Raw genomic sequence first — 20,362 nt, forward strand, 5'->3', positions numbered from 1 at the left:
ATGGAAAAGCTGAGGCTTGGCCGTGTCCGGGCACTTTTCCCAGGTCACGGGCTAGAGCTTCGCGGGCTTCAAAGCCCAGTTTAGAAGGCAAGGATTCCAGCTGGAGCTTCTCAAAGAGCAACAGAATAGTAATCCGTACCTCGCCCCGGGATGCCTAGGAGTGGTTTTAATTAGTGATTCACTTTCCGCGGACTCACTCACCGGTCCGCGGCCGGCCGGCCAGCCAGCGAGGGGTCCGGGACAGGGGCGGCGGGGGGGCCGGGCGCCGGGTCCCCTGGCCTGGCTGTGCGTTTCCTGCGGCGGCGCGGCCAGCCCCGCGTCGGGCGCTTTGTTCTCCCGCCCGCCTGGGCCGCCTCCCAGGCCCAACCTGCTTGCAGTTGTGGGCTCGCCTCCCCCCGCCCCGCCCCCTTTTTTCCTGTTTAAAGGCGGGCCGCGCTGCAGCCCGCCGCAGCGCCCACTGCCCGCGTGCCCCTCCCTCCCCGGCTGCGTGGTTCCCGGCATCTTGACCCCAGGAGGGCCGTCCTGGGGTCAAAAGAACAGCCCCGTCCCCTCGGGCCGCTCCCCGCCGCCCGCCCGCCGGCTGGCCGCTGAGTCACCGCTTCCACAGGAGCCGGCTCCGATTTCCTGCCCCCTCGCCCTCTCTCCCGTCATTAATATTGGGGCCGGTTCAGCTGGAGGCGAGGCCCGCCCCGCGCTCCGCTTCCCTCCCCCCTTGCTTGTAGCCCCTCCACCTTGCTGCAGGGTCCCCCGCCCTAAATTCCCCACGGGCGTCCGGCCGCCCATCCACCTGTCCCGACTCGGCCCGGGCGGGTCCCCCTGTTGGCCCCTACCCAGCCCAGCGCCCTCGCCCTCTGGGTCCTGCAGTTGGCAACCCCGGGTCCTTGGGTGGCGGTTCTGTCACAGGTCGTCGGCAGCCGATCAGACCTGGTCCCGGGGTTACTCTTGACGGCTGGCCTGTGTCTGGCCCTGCCCTAACTCCTGCCTCTGTCCTGCCGCTCCCCTTCTCCGGAATAGTGTTCCTCCGCTGCCTCGGGCTCCACCTCCGGGCCTTTCCCCGCTGCCCACGCTCAGCTTTCTAAAGCTCGCCCCTCCTCTCCACCCGCAGCTCAGCCAGAACCAGTCCTCAGGCCCTCACCTTCTACCCAAGAAAGGCTACCCTCCTTGGAGAGAGCCTGCCCACGCTAGTGTTCCTCATGTCACAGACACATGGCCCGGCCAGCCCCCACTCCTTGCTGGGATGGGGCGTCAGGCTGTGTGCAGGCGGTTCCCTCTGCCAGGACAGCCTTTCCCTCGCCCATCCACCCTGAGTCTTGGCTCATCCTTTCATGATCTCTGGCTCCACTGACAGCCCATTCAGCACACCCACCCTGGAGCCCACGGCTACTCACACATCCCTCTCTCTGCAGTCTGCTCACCTGGGTTGGCTGGCTGTTTCTGTGCTTGCATCCCCCACCAGGCTAGCGGCTCTGAGGGCCAATTCTGGATCCATCCATCACGCTTCTTATACCTGCTCAAAGGATACCAAAGAAATAGAAATGTGGTGCTTACCTTTTGAGAATTGACTCAACCTACAGCCAGAATTAGCCACGTCAGACCTGGAATCTAAGTGCTTTGACCTCATTGAGCCTCAGTGTCCTCACCTGTAAAATGGGAAGATAATCCTGACACTGAGTAGGCACTTACTTGTTAAACATGAGCTACATTCCCCTTGAAAGTCAGGTTCTTCACCTGTGGGAACCCTTGACCTCAACTCATGCTCTGGCTCCTTTGGCTCAACAGGATAGCTTGCTTGGATGGTCTTGACCTTGGGTGTCAATCTTCTACGTATCTGGCCACAGCTGGACACTTCACTGAACCCCCAAGAGAGCCTCTGCTGATGCTCCAGAACCTTGGCCTTGCTTCTCTCTCTGCTGCGTCGTACTGATCCTATGCCAGAGCTCTTCTCCCAAGCCGCTGAGAGAGAAGTAGCCCCCTTCTCCTTGCCACCTCTCTGGATCCCACCTCCACCTGACCCAGGAGATAGTACTTCCTTTCATTCCATAAAAGAGCTGTTGAATGTCAAGTGCTGTGTGCTAAGTAGTTGTTCCCCATCTCTGGAGATTCAACCCAGGTAGATTTTTCTCATCTGTCTCCTCCTGTGTGATCATTGGTATGTCCCCTTTGGGGCAACAAAGGGCCCCAGACACATTCAGAGCAGGGGGTCCCTTGCCCACTGCATGTTTGTGAAGACTGCTTTGGTTGAATGTGACTGAAACCTAATTCAAAATGCCTTTAAAAAAAAAAAAAAAAAAAAAAAAAAAGACTTTTTTTTTTTTTTTGTCTAGGTAACTAAAAACATCCAGGGGGTAGTCCTGATTTCAAGGAAAACTAAATCCAGGGGCCAAGTGATGTCATCAGGATTCAGTCTTCAGACCAAACAGAAGGAATAGGACTCCAGTTTGGAAAGGAGGAGGTTGGAGGTGGTAGATTTCCAGAGATGATCAAATTCTACTAAATCACCAAGGTCCTGGGATGGGCTGTTCTGTTACTCTTTAAATATTGGTGGATCTGCCTTGCCTGAACCAATTGAGTCAGCAATTTGGCGGGTGAGGCCCATGCACATATGTTTTTTAAAAATCTCTGCAGGCCATAAGAAGGGTCATAGAGGTGGTGAGGAGAAAGGCAAGGGTCAGGCCCCAGGGCGGCCTACCATTAGCTTCTTATCCACTGAGTCTGAGTTCAGCCTGAAGCCCAGATCCTCAACCCAGGCAAGAGCATATGTGCCAGGCACTGTGCTGGCCCTTGGATCTCCAAGTCACTGCTTCATGAGCATGGTAGCTCTGTGGTCCTGGGGGACCTGAGGTGTGTTGATGGGCAGCACCCACTCTTCCATACCCTTCCTCCCCATGGGCCTGTCTGGGATTAGACAGCAGAGAAGTGAGCTGAAGTGGGAAGTGCAGGTTCAGATCCTGGCTTTGCCGCTTAACAGCTCCATGACCTTGGGAAAGCCATTTTTGTGTCTTTGAACTGTTTTCTTCTACCAGGTAGAGTCTACCTTGGCAAATTAAGAGAATTAAATGAGACAGTGGCTGTGGAAATATCTGGCCTCTAGTTGGCAATCAGTAAATGCTGAATGAATGAGTGAATGGATGGCTAGGGACACCAAGGTGGGCAGGCTAAGAGCTCGGGCCCTCACTCTTCTCATCACATCCCCCAGGAGGGGCCTCTCACAACTCACGACTGTCTCTGGGACATTAGTAAGGGATCCATGAGGCAGAGTCCATTTTTTTTTTTGGAGGAAAACCAATTAATGTGTCACCCCAACCATCTGTGTCCCAGCAGAACTCTCATCCATTTAACCACAAATTCTCTGGGTGCCCCTGTTTTGGGCTAAGACCTATGCCGTGAGAGCAACCGAGAAGCAGTCCTGACCTCGTGAAGCTCCTGGGCTGATGAGGAGCAGACAGATACAGAAATACTCTGTTGGGCAGGCAGGAGAAGGAGTGGGTGTGGAGGGGATTCAGAAGATGGAGTATGTGAGTTGAATAAAGCATACTGCTAAATGGGAGAAAGGAATGGCAACCCACTCCAGTATTCTTGCCTGGAAGATCCCATGGACAGAGGAGCCTGGCAGGCTACAGTCCATGGGGTCTCAAAGAGTTGGACACAGCTGAGCAACTAACACACACAGTGCTCAAATGGAGTCTTGAAGGAAGAGGAGGAAATACCCAGAGAGCTAGATGGCAGTCAGGGAAGGCTTCCTGGAGGAGGTGGTTACTGAACCGGCTCTTCAAAGTTGAAAGCAGTTTTCCAGACAGATATTCTAAGATGGGGAACCAGCCATGGTATAGCCTTTATTCAGTTTTCTCTGACTGTTCCATCAAAACCATCCAAGGGACCTGGACTCAGGTTGGATAGGCAGCTTCCAGAATTATCCATGGGGAGGCCAGAGCCCACTCCTTTTTATCCCCCTTGCACATATGCCCCAGCTTCCTCACAATAGGCCCTCTCTGCTCACTCAACCCATAATGTCCTCTGGGTCCTGAGTGCTTCTCCCAGGCCCACCCCCTGTATGCTTTGCAGCCTCCTCGAAAGATCTCTCCTCCAGAGAATGTTTTCTTACCCTGCCTGTCCCTTTCTGCAAAGTTCAGCACTTTGTCTGCAGGGCCCAAACTTGCCCTCCGCTCAAAGGTGAACGTTCCTGGAAGCTCCAGCCCGTTTTCCACTTCAAACAAAAGGCTGGAACTTGCACCTCAGTCTCCACACACAGCCAGACCGCTGGGCTTCCAACTTGGCCGGGCACCCGTCTGTAACGAGGAGTGGGCCCGGCCTAAATTTGGAGATGTTAGTTGGAAACTCGAGTGCTGCTAATTCAGGCCTTCCAACTTTGTGTGTTTCTCACTCTTCCACACCGAGCAATTTGGCTTTTTCAAGGAGGAGATTCAAAGCCTGCTTTCCATCTCCTTTTGTTCAGATCCAAGGAGGGAGGTCAGACCTTCCGAACCACCTGCTCTTCAGAAATAATGTAACAAGTTCCTACTGTGTGCCTGGCTCATTTATAAGCATCATTCCTCATAACATCTCTATGATGTAGGAGTCATTTTCCGTGTTTGGTCCAGACAAGGAATCCAAAGTTTAGAGAATGAAATTAACTAGCCTGAGGTCACATAAGGAAGTGTGAGTTGATTCAACGTCTGACTATGAATCTCGTGCTCCTTGCCTGGCATAGTCGCCCAGGGAGTTCACCTGGGACCCTAAAATCTTAGAACCATGGGTATAGGCTTTGAAGTTTGGTCATGCCAAAGCCCTTATTTTTAGAGGCTTCCACCCCTCTTCACAACAAACATTAAGATGTACCACACCCCGCATTAAATGTAACCTATGTTTAACTCTATAACAGTGGGGTTGAATGGCAGTTGAGTAGGCAGTTAACTTGGTCTCAGGTTTAGTGCACATGAGTTGGGGCTTCTTTCTGTTGCATGTGATAGAACACAGTCTCAGCTGTTCTAAAGGAAATGAGATATTATTGGCGCACATAACAGTGAGGTAACTTGAACTTCAGATATAGCTTGGTAGGTCCAGAAATGGAAAGATGTGAGGAGGACTTGGTTTCTTTCATTCTCTTCCTCTTGGCTTTCTTCCTCCAAGCTGACCTTGCTGTCAGGCAGCATCTCCCCTCATGGGGGTACAGAGGCTGCCTTTGTTTCAGCCTTACTGTTTCCCAAGTTTAAACTGGCCTGTGTTTGGGGGGATTATTTATAACAGGGTCTTGAGGACTGCTGACTGGATGACGCAGGCCGTGTGCTGTGTTCTGCACCAGTCACAGGAAATAATATTTTAATTGGTCAGATCTGAATATTTTGTTATGGTAGAGCTGAGGAAGCCCCTGGTTCCATCGTGGGAGTGGAAAAGAAAGGGATCCCTGAATGGTAATGGGAAGCTGGCACCTAATTGGTGAGCAGGGAAGGATGCAGAGGCTGCTACGTCAAGTCCACTCTAGGGGTCCAGGGAGTGGAACTGCTGAGGCCAAAGCTTGGGGTCAGGCCCTTTCCACTTTGCCATCCCAAGCCTTGGCCCCTGCCGCTGCCTTCTCTACACAGCTCTGCCCCCGGCACCTGTCCTTCCTCTCTCACCTCCTCCTCCTCTCTTCCTGCAGCCTGATGGCACCAGCAAGGAGTGTGTGTTCATCGAGAAGGTCCTGGAGAACAACTACACAGCCCTGATGTCGGCCAAGTACTCTGGCTGGTACGTGGGCTTCACCAAGAAGGGGCGGCCGCGGAAGGGCCCCAAGACCCGCGAGAACCAGCAGGATGTGCACTTCATGAAGCGCTACCCCAAGGGACAGGCCGAGCTGCAGAAGCCCTTCAAGTACACCACCGTGACCAAGCGGTCCCGGCGGATCCGCCCCACGCACCCCGGCTAGGCGGGCGCCGCCATGCCCCTAGGCCGCCCCAGCCCACACTCACACTCACGGAGAACTGCAATCAGAGGAATATTTTTACATGAAAAATAAGGAAGAATTTCTATTTTTGTACATGTGTTTAAGAGAGGACAAAACTGAACCAAAATTCTTGGGGGAGGGGAGCGATAAGGATTTTATTGTTGACTTGAAACCCCAATGACAAAAGACTCACACCAAGGGACTGTTGTCAACGCACAGGTGCTTGTGTCTCTAGGAACAGACAGCTCGGAACTCGGCCCAGAGGAGGGCTGGAGTGAGGAAAGCGACCCTCGGAGAAACCAAAGTCCTTTTTCCCAAAGGTTCTTAAAGCAAAAAAAAAAAAGACAGAAAAAAAAATCAAAAACAAAAAAGAAAAAGAGAAAGTAGTGTTTCCCCCACCCAGCCAACTCCCCCTCTTTCCCAGCCCCCGGTCCCTGCCCCAGAGTCCAACAAAAATCGCTCTCTGGTTTGCAGTCATTTATTTATTGTCCGCTGCAAGCTGCCCTGAGACACCGCGCAGGGAAGGCGTGCCCCTCGGAATTCTCGGCGCCTCGACTTTCGACGACAGACGGCCTCGTCCAATCACGGTGACCCTGCATTACTCACAGTTCTGGAGGATGCTGCTATCGACCTTCCGTGACTCACGTGACCTAGTACACCAATGAATAAGGGAATATTTTAAAACCAGCTATATTATATATATTATATATATATAAGCTATTTATTTCACCTCTCTGTATATTGCAGTTTCATGAACCAAGTATTACTGCCTCAACAATTAAAAACAATTGACAAATTATTTAAAAAACCACGAGGCGAGTGGTGGCCGGGGGCAGGGCTCAGGTGCCCCTCCATGTCTCGTTCTTCTTGGTCTGAGGTCCTTGGGCTGAGAGCTGGGGCCTTGCTCATTCATTTCATGTATCATTCATTCATTCCACACGGGCTATGCTCCAGGCACTGGTCTAAGCACTGAGGATGCAGCCTTGATCAAAGCAAATGGTAACCCTTGCTTCCAGAAAGATTAAATTCTAGTGAGCCATGACTCAGTGGCCGACTCAGTCACACGTTCACATACATGTGCTCTCACGCACAGTTATGTCCCACGGGTATTCACGGCCCTACTGAGTCCTGTTGGACTCTGCGACCCCGTGGACTGCAGCATGCCAGACTTCCCTGTCCTTCCCTGTCTCCCGGAGTTTGCCCAAACTCATGACCACTGAGTCGGTGACGCCATCCAACCATCTCATCCTCTGTCAACCCTTCTCCTCCTGCCCTCAATCTTCGCCAGCATCAGGGTCTTTTTTCAAGGCCCTGGGGATTTATCAAAAAACATAAACAAAAAATCACAGCCTGCTGGGAACTTCACTTACAGTAATTCTCTTGGCAGCAATGATTCATTGCTTCATGCATTGATTAATTAATTGAATCACTGATTCAACATATATTTATTAAACCCTTACTAAGTGCCAGCCACTCTTAGGTACTGAGAATTCATCAAAACAGATCCAAAAAAAAAAAAAAAAATCATGAATTTGCAGTCAGGCTTATTGATTGAGTCATTCGGGGAGTTGACCCCCGGGTTTTGCCAGACTGACAGGGCACCGGTGGGCCCCACTCTCCTTTCAGTGGTGGGGGGGTCAGGTGGGGAGGGGGACCTGGTGTTTCTTCCGCAGACCCTCACGGGCTGGAGCATGAGGAGTGTGTCTGGCCTCATGAACCTCCAGGGGCTTTGGCTTCAAGGTCTTTTTCCTCCCAGGGCCTGCCCTAGGATGTGGGGGAGAGGCCGCTTTAGTCTTGGGGTGGAAAGTGGATTGGGCTTGAGGTTGACTGAGGGTCTCTTCTAGGGTCCTGCTGCTGTCCCCTGTCTCGGTTGAAAACGCCCCTTGCCAAGAATGGCCAGAAGGGGTCCCCAGTGAGGCCCTGCAGAGAGGGCAGGGGCAGGGGCAGGGGCAATAGCGTCTTCTCTGCAGAGGCCTCCTGGACCGAGGGAGCCTGGCTTCTTTGGAGCTCCCTCTGTGACCCCCTCAGAACTCAGGCCGAACACCACTCTTGGTTCTGTCTGTCTTCAGCCCTGGGCCCTCGCCTTCCTGCCCTTCACAGTACATCTTCCTGAGGGCTTTGTGAAGCCCTTTCAGGGGCCTTATCTCATTGTGACTTCAGGATGATTTGTGAGGAAGGGACTATCATTATCCTCATGGTATGGGTGGGGAGACTCAGAAAAGTTTAGCTGCTTTCCCAAGGTCACAGAATAAGTGGTGGGGTGGGTATCCAAACCCTAGACGCTCTTTGATTGCAGTACCTGCTACTTGGTGAGTGCTTACTGGATGTGAGACCCCCAACTGGGTGCTTCGTGTCCCCCTCCCTGGCATCCAGCAAATATCCCTTGTGTGGGACCGTTGGACCGATGACCAGACTGGGGCTCAGAGAGAACTCTTGACGTGCCCAAGGCCTCCGTGAGCAAGTGAGGAATCTGAGATCCTTGATGATAATAATGGTGACTGTGGTGGTCATTTATTGGGCACCTATCATGTGTCAGTTCCTTTCAGCCTCTACTATTTTATTTCGTTGAAGCCATAACCCTGTGAGTTGAACATGTCCTATCTTTTGCGTTGGAAGTTTCAGAGAAATGAAATGACCTGCCCAAAGCAATCCAAGCTAGAAAATAGTGGCACCAGTATTTAGTCAATACATTGAATCAACCATTCATTCATCTGATAAATACATATTGTTGACTGTGAGCCAGATGCTGTGTCAGGGTCTGGAGATACCGTAGTTAGCTGAGCAGAGTCCCTGCCTCAGGAGCTTACGGTCCCTTGGGGGAAGATACAGTAAACTGAATAAATATAAACTATTTCAGTTAGTGGTAAAACATAAGGAAAAAGAAAACAGGATGAGGAGATAGAGGTGATGGAGCTGCTATTTTAGATAGAGAGGGAAGGGAAGGTCTCTGGAGGAGGAGTCCCATGCAGACACCGAGGGTAAGAGCATTCCAGACAGAGGGAGCAGAGAGTACTAAGGCCTGGAAGCCTGTGAGGGAAATAATACGGAGGGCCCGTGGGCTCATTGCAGTGAATGGAGGAGAGAAGCTGAGCATTGGAGGGGCTGAACTACCACTCCTTCCCCGGGGACTCAGCGGCAAAGAATCTGCCTGCCAATGCAGGAGACCTGGGTTCGATCTCTTGGGAAGATCCCACTCCAGTATTCTTGCCTGGGAAATCCCATGGACAGAGGAGCCTGGTGGATTGCAGTCCATGGGATCACAAAAGAGCTGGACACGACTGAGCAGCTAAATAGCAACAACAAAACCGCCCCTTGAGCTTGTTTGGCGTGAGATGGGGAGCCACGTGTGATGTGCCTGACACTTTCATGGGTCTGCTCCGGCTCCTGTGTGGGGAAGGACGGGCAGACTCCAGCCTGGGGTGCCTGAGGCCAGGACGACCCTGTGCTGCACTGCCTTCTGCTGCTGGCTGTGGCCTGCCTCCGCCCCCTCCCCAGTACATCCTTCTGTTGCCAACTGTGGCCTGCCTCCCCCCAGCACATCCTTCTGTTGCCGACTGTGGCCTGCCTCCCCCCCAGCACATCCTTCTGCCACTAACTGTGGCCTGCCTCCCCCCCAGCACATCCTCAAGCCTCCATCCTCATCCCACAGGCTGCCGACACTGCCCACATCCAACACCTTGCCTTGACTCCATCCCAGGTGCCTGGGCCAGTGGTGATTTCCTCTCCTTAGTCCTCCAGAGACTTGGAGGATCTGGAGCTCTGGAGTGAGTCACGTCCCCTGTCTGGGCCTGACTTTGGAAGATGCAGACAGAGATTTCTGGATATTTCCCGAGCTGTGAGAAACATGTTAATCAGTGCAGTGGACTGGTGAGAAGATTTCTCAGCCAAAGAGGATGTCTTAGGATGCTTTCTTGAGGAAAGAGTTGAATGAGTATTTCCACAGTCCAGCTGAACAGAGCCCCAGTAATAATAACCACCACTTCTGAAGCATCTTCTATGTATCAAGCATGAGCTTACTGAATCCACCCAACCAGCCTTAGAAGTGGGTGTTTTTAGCCTCACTTTATAAAGCAGGCTCAGAGAGGTGAAGTCACTTGCCTGAGGTCACACAGACAGTGAGTAGAGCAGCTGGGATTTGAACCCAGGTCTGTCTGTTTCTGTGGTTTGATGCCAATCTGAGTGGTTGGAGCACTCAGCATCTGTCCAGAGTTTTCATCTCCCCTCTCAGCCCACTGATCCTGCCGGGATGTCCATCATCTCCCAGCTCCCAGAGGGTGGAGGAAGATATAAATGACATTTTCAGGTGCCTAATGACAGCCTGTCCCTGACCCTCTGGATCCTCCCCAGGATGCCAGTGTCCCAGAGGCCACAAGATGGGGGACCTACGATACCAGAGTTTGTTTTTCGCTTGGCCACTTTGCCAGCTGTGTGATCCTGGGCATGTCTTGTCTTCCATGAGTAGTGTCCTTCATTAATCCAACTATTCTTACCTTGCAGGGCCCATGTGATGTTCAAAAGAGATAGGAGAGCAAATAGTTGGGGATTGTTCCTGTAATAGGAGCCGGAAGGCACCCACGCAAGTGTTTTATCCTCAGTCTTTTCTTTCTGTCTCTCTTCAGCCTCATCACCATTTTTTTTTTTTTTGGTCAAGACCCAGGCAATATGTGGGATCTTAGTTCCCTTACCAGGAATCAAACCTGTGCCCCCAGTGGAAGGATGGAGTTTTAACCACTGGACCATCTGGGAAGTCCCAACCTCATCACTTTAGAGAGGAAGGAACCGTGACTCAGACAGGGGAAGTGACTTGCGCCAGAGCACCCAGTGAGTTAATGACAGGGCCCATTAGATGACCAGTGAATGGTGATGATGCCGACAGTGAGCCCCATGAGTTATATAGCACGGGGAGGTGGGTCAGGGCTCTTCCAGGGAGGTCAGGGGTGATGGGCTCCTTCACTGGCCAGTCAGGTCCCCCTTAGCATCCTTTCAAAGTTTGCTTCTCTGGCCCAAAGAAGAAGAGGGCAGAAGGAAAGGGCTGAGGTCCCTTGATCCCAGACCCTCATCTCTGCTCCTCACCCCTCCAGTGGTGCTGTGAGCCCGAGTACCGGAAGTGAGCACAGACGGACCCTTGCCTGGTGTTCCAAGAGGCCAGTAGGGGCAGTGACAGTAGGATCAGCCCCCACACAGGAGCGAAGTGGGTTTGGGGACTGCAGCGCACTCCACCTGCCTGCCCCTCCCTGTGCTGTCTGTTGTTCAGTCTCTTAAGTCGTGTCCGGCTCTTTGCAACCCCATGGACGTAGCACGTCAGGCTCTGTCCTCCACTGTCTCCCAGAGTTTGCTCAAACTCATGCCCATCGAGTCGGTGATGCCATCAACCATCTCATCCTCTCCTTTTGCCTTCAATATTTCCCAGCATCAGGGTCTTTTCCAATGAGTTGGCTCTTTGCATCAGGTGGCCAAAGTGTTGGAGTTTCAGCTTCAGCATCAGTCCTTCCAATGAATATTCAGGACTGATTTCCTTTAGGATGGACTGGTTGGATCTTGTTGCAGTCCAAGGGACTCTCAAGAGTCCTCTCCAGCATCAGCATTCGAACGCATCAGTTCTTTGGTGCTCAGCTTTCCGTATGGTCCAACTCTCCATCCACATGTGACTGCTGGAAAAACCACGCTAGGGCATTGTTTGGATTCAGTCTCCTCCCTCTGTGGCCACCCCTCCCCTGACCACTGGGATGGGAAGGGGAAGTGATGTCTATCAGGCACCTACTCTGGACCAATGCTTATGATCACAGTGATGTGCACACATACTGTTCAGGATGGTTCCTGGTGCAGAGTAAGCTCTTGGTACCTGAGCTATTAATACCATCACATTTGATTGGCACAAAGACCTTGCAAGACAGCTATTAGGAGGCCCCTTTTGTAGATAGGGAAACTGAGGCCCCTAGAAAAATGCCATTGGCCCCAGGTTTAGTGGTAGAAAGTGACAGAGCCAGATTTGAATCCAGGCTTCTCTGTTCCTACTTCCCACTTCTGCACCATTCCTCCTCATCCTTGCTTTTGTTGGTGGTGGAGAGGGGAATAAGGCACGAAAACTTGGGGCAAGAGAAGTAAAGTGTCCGTACTGGGTGAGTGGGGAGGACGTGACAACAGGAGAGGCTGGGTCTGGGGGTGTTCCTGCCACCCAGGTGTGCTGAGGGGCGGGGCGGGGGGTGAAGCCCCCGGCTGAGCGCAGGAACACGATGCTGTCCTGACTGCCTGACCAGCTGGAGCCTCATGAGCCTGGGCTAGGATGCTGGGGGCTCGAAAGCCCCATGAATGGACAGAGCCCTTTCTCCACAGCCTCAGGATTGGGGCTTCCAAAGAAACAGTAGTGAATCAAATGCCAAAGATGTGAAGGCTGCCCCCAACCATGCAATTAGCAGTGGATCTGTTACAAGCATTAGGTGAGGAGTTGGGGAGCAGATGGCGGCGAGGCTCACCCGTGCCGCCCTGCCCCGGGACCGCCTGGCCTCCAGGCTGAAACTCCCAGCTCTGGCAAGGAGAGGAGTGGGCAGGTAGCCCGCTGGTGTCTGGCCCCCTGCAGAGCAGGCCAGTAATGAACCAGGCATTCCTTCTCTCCCGAGGGCAACTTCACGGACCTAATGAGCACCTGTAAGAATTTCTCCCCAGCTCCTCCATTGTAGAAACAGCAACTGTGAATATTCCAACCTACCAGACTGACCACTGCAGGCCCCACTGTGGCCCCTGGGGTGGGTCAGAGGTGCTGCTGATTTTAAACGACTCTCATAGACTGATGTTTTGGTCATATGGGGCTGATTGTCACTTACTGATCACCAATATTGATCACCTATTGATTACCCCAATATTGATCATCTATTGATTACCCCAGTTCTCTTAAGTCTCATCCCAGTCCTCTGAGATAGTTAATTTTATCTGCTTCCTACAGATGAGGAAACTGAGGCCCTGAGAAGGTCAAGGTCAAAAAGTCAAAGCTTGGGTAAGGTCATCATCAGACTTCTGAAATCCTGCACGTGACTCTTATTACCATATAACAGCCCCCCAGGGAGTTGATCTTAACCTGTTCTATCCACAGACAGCAAATCAAAGAGGCAAAATGACATGCTCAAAGTCACTCAGTTATTAAGCAGCAAAGCCAGGATTTGAAAGTAGGCCCATTGGGTTTTAGAATCTTACCTCTCTCTCCTGCTCAATCTCTACTTGTCTCTGTGTTATTCTGGGTTCTTTGGCTAGAACCGACAGAAACACATGAAGTTTGACTTAAGCTTATAAGGAAATTTATTGGCTGGTATAACAGAAAAATGCACAGTGACTGGCTTCAGGTAAAGCTGGGTCCAGGTGCTCAGTCTCCTCTCCCAGTTTCTGCAACGCTGGCTTCATTCTCAAGAAGATTTTTCCTGTAGTTACTTATATATAACTGGCTTGATGACTTCAGGGAAGAGGGAACATACCCTTTTTTGTGTGTGCATCAGTTGCTCAGTCATGTCTGACTCTTTGCTACCCTATTGACTGTAGCCCTCCAGGCCCCTCAGTCTGTGGGATTCGCCAGGCAAGAACACTGGAGTAGGTTGCGTTCCCCCTCCAGGTGATCCTCCTCTCCCTGCTTCACTCCAGCCCCTCCAATCCACACAGTAACCAGGGATCGAACTCTGCGTCTCCCCCGTTGCAGGCGGCTTCTTTACCACTGAGCCACCTGGGAAGCCCTACCTTTTTCAGGGGCTTTGTAAAAGTCCCAAGCTTGATTCTGGATCAGTTCTCTCACATGTTCTTGAACCCACTGTGATCAGGGAGAGAGAATATTTGAGTAACAAGGTCTAGTCATGGCCACGTCCTTGGACCTGGGGTGGGGAAGCCCTCGGCCAGTTCTGTCAGCAGTATCATCTGAGAGGAGCAGAAGGGTGGTTTCCCAAAGGAATGTGGAAATGTTATTATTAATATAAGAAGAAAGGGGAAAAAGCAAGAATGGTCTGCTCCAGTGTTCTCTGCTTGGGTGTGCATCAGAGTCCCCAGAAGGGCTTGTTCAGCCGGTCTTCACCCCTTCATGTTCTGCTGTGAGAGGTGTGGGGTAGGCCCAAGAATGGGCAAGTTCCCAGTGGGCACTGCTGCTGGTCTGGGGGCTGCACTTAGGGAATCACTGTCTGGACCTTCCTCTTACCCTCAGTCTCGTCCCATCTTATCCTGCTGTGTAAGGGCATGTGTACTCAGCCAGGGCCTTCAGAATGGGGATGCCCACACTTGTGCTATCTGAAGGCTTTCTGAGAGGCCCATGGGTACAATAATCTTATGGGAATCTACTTTCCCAGATGGCACCAGTGGTAAACAACCCAGCTACCAATGCAGGAGATGAAAGAAATGAAGGTTCAATCCCTGAGTCGGGATCTCTCTTGGAGGAGGAATTGGCAACCCGCTCCAGTATTTTTGCCTGGAGAATCCCTTGGACAGAGGAGCCTGGCAGGCTACAGTCCATAGGGTCGCACAGAGTTGGACACAACTGAAGCGACTTAGCATACACAACATGCAACTTTCCCAAGTGCTCTTCCTTAAACTGCTGGAGAGCTTCCCCACGGTCCCTGGCTCCCTTCCTGCCCCTACTCAACTTTACTCTAGAGAGGTGCACCTCTCACTCTCCCTGCATTGCAGGCATTGCCTGGGGTGTAGGAAGTCCCAGCCCATGGATTGAAGGGATGCCATCAGTGTGGGGAGCTCCCTGTAATCGTGGAGCCATGAATCTAAGGCCTCAGGCTTTCCCTTGTCTTAAGATTGATCTAGTCTCTAAGGCCAAAAGGTGCATCCTGTTTTGGTCCAGCTTGGGTTATTCTGAATTCAGGTACTGTGGGGTGGTGGGAGTACTGATAATTTTTCTTCAATTATCTTGCTTCTTTTGTCCCCCAAATATTATCTGTAATGCATTCACTACTAAGCGATGGTCTTATGAAAACAAAAGATGTATCAGTGGTGGTGAGGGTAATTTATTTGACTTAAGGGACACAAACTCACAGCTAAATTCCATGCTTTACCTCTCCATCTGTCTATCTATGTACCTACCTATCAAACCATCTTGGGATGGCAATATTCAAGTCTTTGAAAGGAACATTCTTTGAAATGCCAGTCTGGGTCCTGCTGCCTTGTCACCATTCTCTGAGATGAGAAAGAGCCAGGAATGTTTCTCATCTTCTCCCGTGGTTCATGTTTCTGTGGGATATTTTGCCAATCTCAAGAAGAAGTAGCCGAAACGTTCCAGAATTACTTCCTACAGCTCATATCTGAGCAAAATGCAGCAGAGGAAGGTTAGTGTTTTGTCTTTCTTGAACATTTATTAAGACTTGCAGGGGAAATATTTTCATTTAACTTTTGAATAAAGATGACTGGCTACCATAAACCCATCATTTTTCACTTGTTCACTTGGGTGTAAATCTTCTATTTGCTGTCACTTGTCACTACTCATTTATTCATTCTTCGTGTGTATTTATTAGAATTAGATGAATATAATTTGTAAGACATGATTTTTACTGAAAAGATATCCTTTTCAAAGTTATTTAAGGGGATTCATGGGAGAAAAGTGTGAAGACCCTGATCTAGTTCAATTCGTGCATCTGTGCTTGCTATCCTGAGGCATAGATGTATAGTCTCATTTTGAAAACACTCCCCAGGGCACTGGCTGCCTGCCTGCCTTCTGCATCTGGGAGCACAAATGTGCCTCAGTGTGGTCTCATGGTGGGCGACCTCAACAGGCAAACTTTGGGGAGCTCACAGTTGAGGTGAACAGCTGGACACTAAAACAGTAAATGGAGATTTAACTGCAAGGAGAAAGCGGGGAAGGGCAGTCCAGGCAAAAGGAACATCAATGTGATAGCAGAGAGAAGCAAAAAGATATAAAGATTTATAGACTATGACCTAGCCGAAAGTGGGGAGTGTGAGGTGGAGTGATGTGGATGCAGCTGGGAGGGGGGAGAGAGTCAAGGCCATGGCTTTCCTAGCCCCCATTTTACAAAAATGTCCACTCATATATATGTATATGTGTATGTGTATATATATATATATATATATATATATATATATATATATATATATACATGCAAGCTAAGGCACTTCTATCGTGTCTGACTCTTTGCAACTCTATTGACTGTGGCCCACCAAGCTCCTCTGTCAGTGGGATTCTCCCGGCAAGGAAACTGGAGTGCGTTGCCGTACTCCTCCGGACCCAAGGATAGAACCCAGGACTTTCGTGTCTCCTGCATCGGCGGGTGGGCTCTTTACCACTAGCGCCGCCTGGGAAGCTATGTATATGTGTGTGTGTATATGTATATATGCCTATGTGTGTATATGTGTGTGCATATAGATGTGTATACGTATATGTAAAATATTTCTTTATTTGGCCGCCTTGGGTCTCAGTTGCATCCTGCAGGGTCTTTGGTTATGGCGCAAAAGCGCTGTAGCTGTGGTGTGTGGACTCACGTGGACTGTTAGATCCCCGACCGGGGGCTGAACTGGTGTCCCCTGCACCAGCAGGCAGATTCTTAACCACTGGATCACCAGGGAAATTCCCATAGCCCCCATTTTTGCACAGCATTCCTGCACTGTGCGCGTATCTCCAAGTTCACACACACCCTGCTCTGCACACACGGGAAGAGTCACACTCCAACACTCTGCCAAGTGCATACCAACACTAAGCTAGCACAAGGTCATGCCTCCCTCCTGCCTTCCCTCCTTCTTCCTTCCTGCTTGTGACATTTTCTGAGTACCTCCTCTATCCTGGGCTCCTTGGAGATAAGAACTGTGATCTCTGCCCCCAGTCTTACTGAGGAGACAGTTAACAGTGACCACACACAGTGGTCAGGACAAAACAGGCGAGGATAGTACAAAGAGGGAGTCATCGAGGACTTCCTGGAGGAGGAGTCCTGGAAGCTGAGAACTGAACAAAGGAGGAAGCATTGGCAAGAATAGAAGGGGGAGAGAGGGGTGGAACCTTCTAGGTAGAAGAAGCGGCATGTGCAAAGACCTGGTTAAGAGAGCAGAGCCTCCAGGAAAACACAGAGAGGGTCCCCAGGGAGGATTCATTATTTCAACTTGGTTGGAAAAAATGGGGGAGGGGATGTTACTGCAGGACTCTCCTCAGGTTTCTGTTTTGCTGGGGAGGCTGGGCCCTGGGCTGATGGACAAGGATGATGGTGGTGGGTACCACACCTTCCTCAAGAACCCCCAGGGGGGCTGCTTTAGAACCCGCTGTGATTCTGTTCCTCATGTGAAGGCAGTCACTGAGGGCCGTGCCCTGCATCGGTGGTCCCCGACCAGGGTGACTTCGGGACCCTTGGCTGTGTGTGAGGACACTCTTGGTTGTCACAGTTGGGTGGCAGCTATGGGCATCTCATGGGTAGAGACCAAGGATGCTACTAAACATCATACAATGTACAGAACAGACCCCACAACAAAGAGTCATCTGGCTAAGGTGTCAGTTGTCCTGACACTGGAAAACCTTGGCCCAGATCCATTTTTTTCCGGAAAGTGGCAAAACGGTTATTTTTCTAATGCTATCATTTCTTCTTCAGTGATTGACTGGGATTCTTCTGTAAACAGGAACTTTTCTCCATCAGCTATTCAGTTACCCCAAGAAATTCACACAGGAAAGACAAGTACCTGATTCTTCATCTACCAGCTTTCAGAATACTTCATTAACTAGCATTCTCCAAAGATGACCGAAGCATTTTTTTTTTTAGTACCACCATGAGAATTTTAAGGAACTTAATGTCTTTCTTTCCTTGTTTTTAAAAAATATGTATTATTTGGCTGTGCTGTGTCTTAGTTGCAACATGTGAACTCAGTTGCAGCATGTGGGATCTAGTTTCCTGACGGGGGATCAAACCTGGAACCCCTGCATTGGGAGCACAGAGTCTTAGCCACTGGATCACCAGGGAAGTCCCAAGAAACTTAGTCTTTCAATCCATGGCCATGATTGGTCTTTGTGGAGGGCAGATTCCTTCATCTTTGGCCAGTGAGGACTCCTTGGGTGACTTTTACTGTTCTGATTGCTAATTTGCTTCTGGGTATGACAAGGTGTCTCTGGGTTATCTTGTACATTTTAAAGTTCTTAGTACTGTGCCTGGGACTTATGAGTGTTCATCTAGCTCAGTGACTACTGTAAGGACAGAAATCAGTTCCTCCAAATCGCTTGCTCACAACGCCCAGTGATTTCCAACACTTGCTTTCTGTACCTCCAGGCAGTTTGGGGCAGGTCCTGAGTGTGATGAAGAGTCAGGTTAGCCAGAGAGGGCTGCAAACAGTGGCTTTGTTGGGAGAGGGACTTGCCAGCCAAGAGAGCACGTAGATTAGAAGCCAGGGCAAATGGGCAGAAGAGAGGGGCAAATTAGCTAATTCAAGGAGTCAAGGCCTGGCTTTTGTTTTCACTGTCAGTTCTAATCCTGCCATAACCTTTGACCTAAGCCTTGGGGCAATTAGTGCCTGCAAGTGAAGTGGTGGTAGGTTTGAACTTCTGCCTCCTTCCTCCGGCTGAGTCAATACCTTTGTATTCCATTACATGTAATTGAGGCAAAGGGGCTTATTTAAGCTAACAAATGATTATTCCCCACAATAGAACCTCCATCCCAGTTAGTGAATTGGCTCTTCTAGGCAGCCTGTGTTTTGTCTGCAACCAAAGCCTGTATTTCACTGATGGCTTTGTCCTCTTTGCTCCTGCTTTCTTGCTTCTCTCCCCTGCTCCTCCCCTTTGCCCTCACAATTCAATCGAAATTCAATGTAACTAGCATTCACACTTAGATTTAGGCATTAGGCAGGCCAGGCCCTTAGATCTCAGTCTAATTCTGGGCCACCCCAGAAGGATCCCACAGTCTAGTGGCAAAGACAGACACATAAACAGATAAATTATAAATTATACTGTGGTGTGATAAGTGTAAATTAATTCAGCAAGTCTAGACAAGGAAGATAGATGGTGTGGAGGGGACCTTGTGCAGAAGAATTGAGAAGGGAGACAAGACTGGAGACATCTGAATCATTAGACATGAGGCTTCCGTGGACCAAAGAGGGATTTTATCCAAGTGATTTGAGGGTAGTTATTTAATAGAATGTGGCAGACTTCTCATTACAGAACACAGATTTGATTTGCATTCCCTACTTGCCAATGGGGTCATGTACTTCAGAGAAGTCTTATGCCAGTCTTTTCCTCAATGGGGTGAGTCTTGATTCATCAATGCTTGTCATACTAATTATATTCCCCTAGCCAGTGATTGACTTAAGACAGGGGTATATGATTCTATTCTGGCCAATGAGCTATGAGGGAAAGTCTGTGGTGGTGGTGGTGGGACATGTTTCTATGGAAGTTTCTTAACCTTAAAAATGGACACAGGGAAATCATAATCCCCTCTTTGAGTCTAGATTTTGGTGAAGATGGAGCAATTGTAGCCTTCTGGCAACCATGAGGAGAACCAGTTGTTATACTGAGGGCAGTAGAAGGAAGGAACCTGGGTCCTAGATGCCAGTTAAGCTCCTAAATAAAGCAACATGAGGCCTTTCTGCCTTGAGATTCTCACTGTCTGAGATAACAAAATTTTCTTATATGTAAGTCTCTTTCAGTTGGGTTTTCTGTTATGTGTTGCTGAAAGTTTCTCAACTAATAATACAGAAAAGAAGGTAGAATTTGAAGAACGAGTCATGAGAAAGAAAAGAGCATTTTGGGAAGGTGATACTGCCTAGACAAAGATACTGAGAAAATAGGAAATGTACATTGTAAGTGCACAGAAGGCCCAGTTCTGAGAGGTAAAGTCAGATAGGGTTTAGCCAGGCTAGGCAGCAGCACATTTCCCTCTCTCTGCCTCCCTCTGTTCCTCCATCCTTCCTTCCTCTTCTTCAGCTAGTCTTCCCAAAGGTACCTAGGAGTGAGATGCAGGTAGCTGTAATCTTAGCCTATATATAAAATGTTTGCTGAGTATTCACTCTGCTCCAGACCTTGTGCTGGGCTGAATGGTCCCCTCTGAAACAGGTATCTAGTCTAGGGATAGAGACAAAAATGTAAACCTGTTTCTAAACATTTAGTTAGTTTTAGATGATTTGTGGGCTAATATTTGTTTTCTATTTGAACAGCCATGAGTTTATTTTCATGATCAAATTCTATACATGGTAGAAATTTACATCTTCCTTTCAAATGTATCTAAGCATAGAGAAAAAGAGTTCATTTAAGGAAAGCTAGTTGGTAATGTTATAGGTGGTATGTGCATCTGATAAAACTTGTGCAGTGATAAAATCTGTGTGTGTGCATGTGTGTGTGCATTAGTCTGCTCAGTTTCCCCCACAGGCATTTGAGAATAGACTTATTCTTTCAGGAACTTCTGTTTCTGTAATTTATGTTGTTCCACTGGGAGATGTCATGTACATATATGACTATCTGTTCGTACCATACCATATTCAGTTAGGCCAGTATCT

General features: G+C 49.9%; 1 protein-coding gene across 1 annotated transcript in view; it reads left to right on the plus strand.

The window, feature by feature from the left end:
• The window catches only part of FGF18 (fibroblast growth factor 18), a 35,989-nt gene extending 29,258 nt beyond the window's left edge, over positions 1-6,731 (plus strand). Inside the window, exon 5 of the mRNA XM_043489168.1 lies at positions 5,636-6,731. Within this exon, the coding sequence (XP_043345103.1) occupies positions 5,636-5,902 (267 nt within the window). The 3' untranslated portion in view covers positions 5,903-6,731. The remainder of the gene's footprint in view (positions 1-5,635) is intronic.
• Positions 6,732-20,362: the final 13,631 nt, after the last annotated feature.

Source organism: Cervus canadensis, chromosome 16 (assembly GCF_019320065.1).
Source record: "Cervus canadensis isolate Bull #8, Minnesota chromosome 16, ASM1932006v1, whole genome shotgun sequence".
Taxonomy (NCBI): domain Eukaryota; kingdom Metazoa; phylum Chordata; class Mammalia; order Artiodactyla; family Cervidae; genus Cervus; species Cervus canadensis.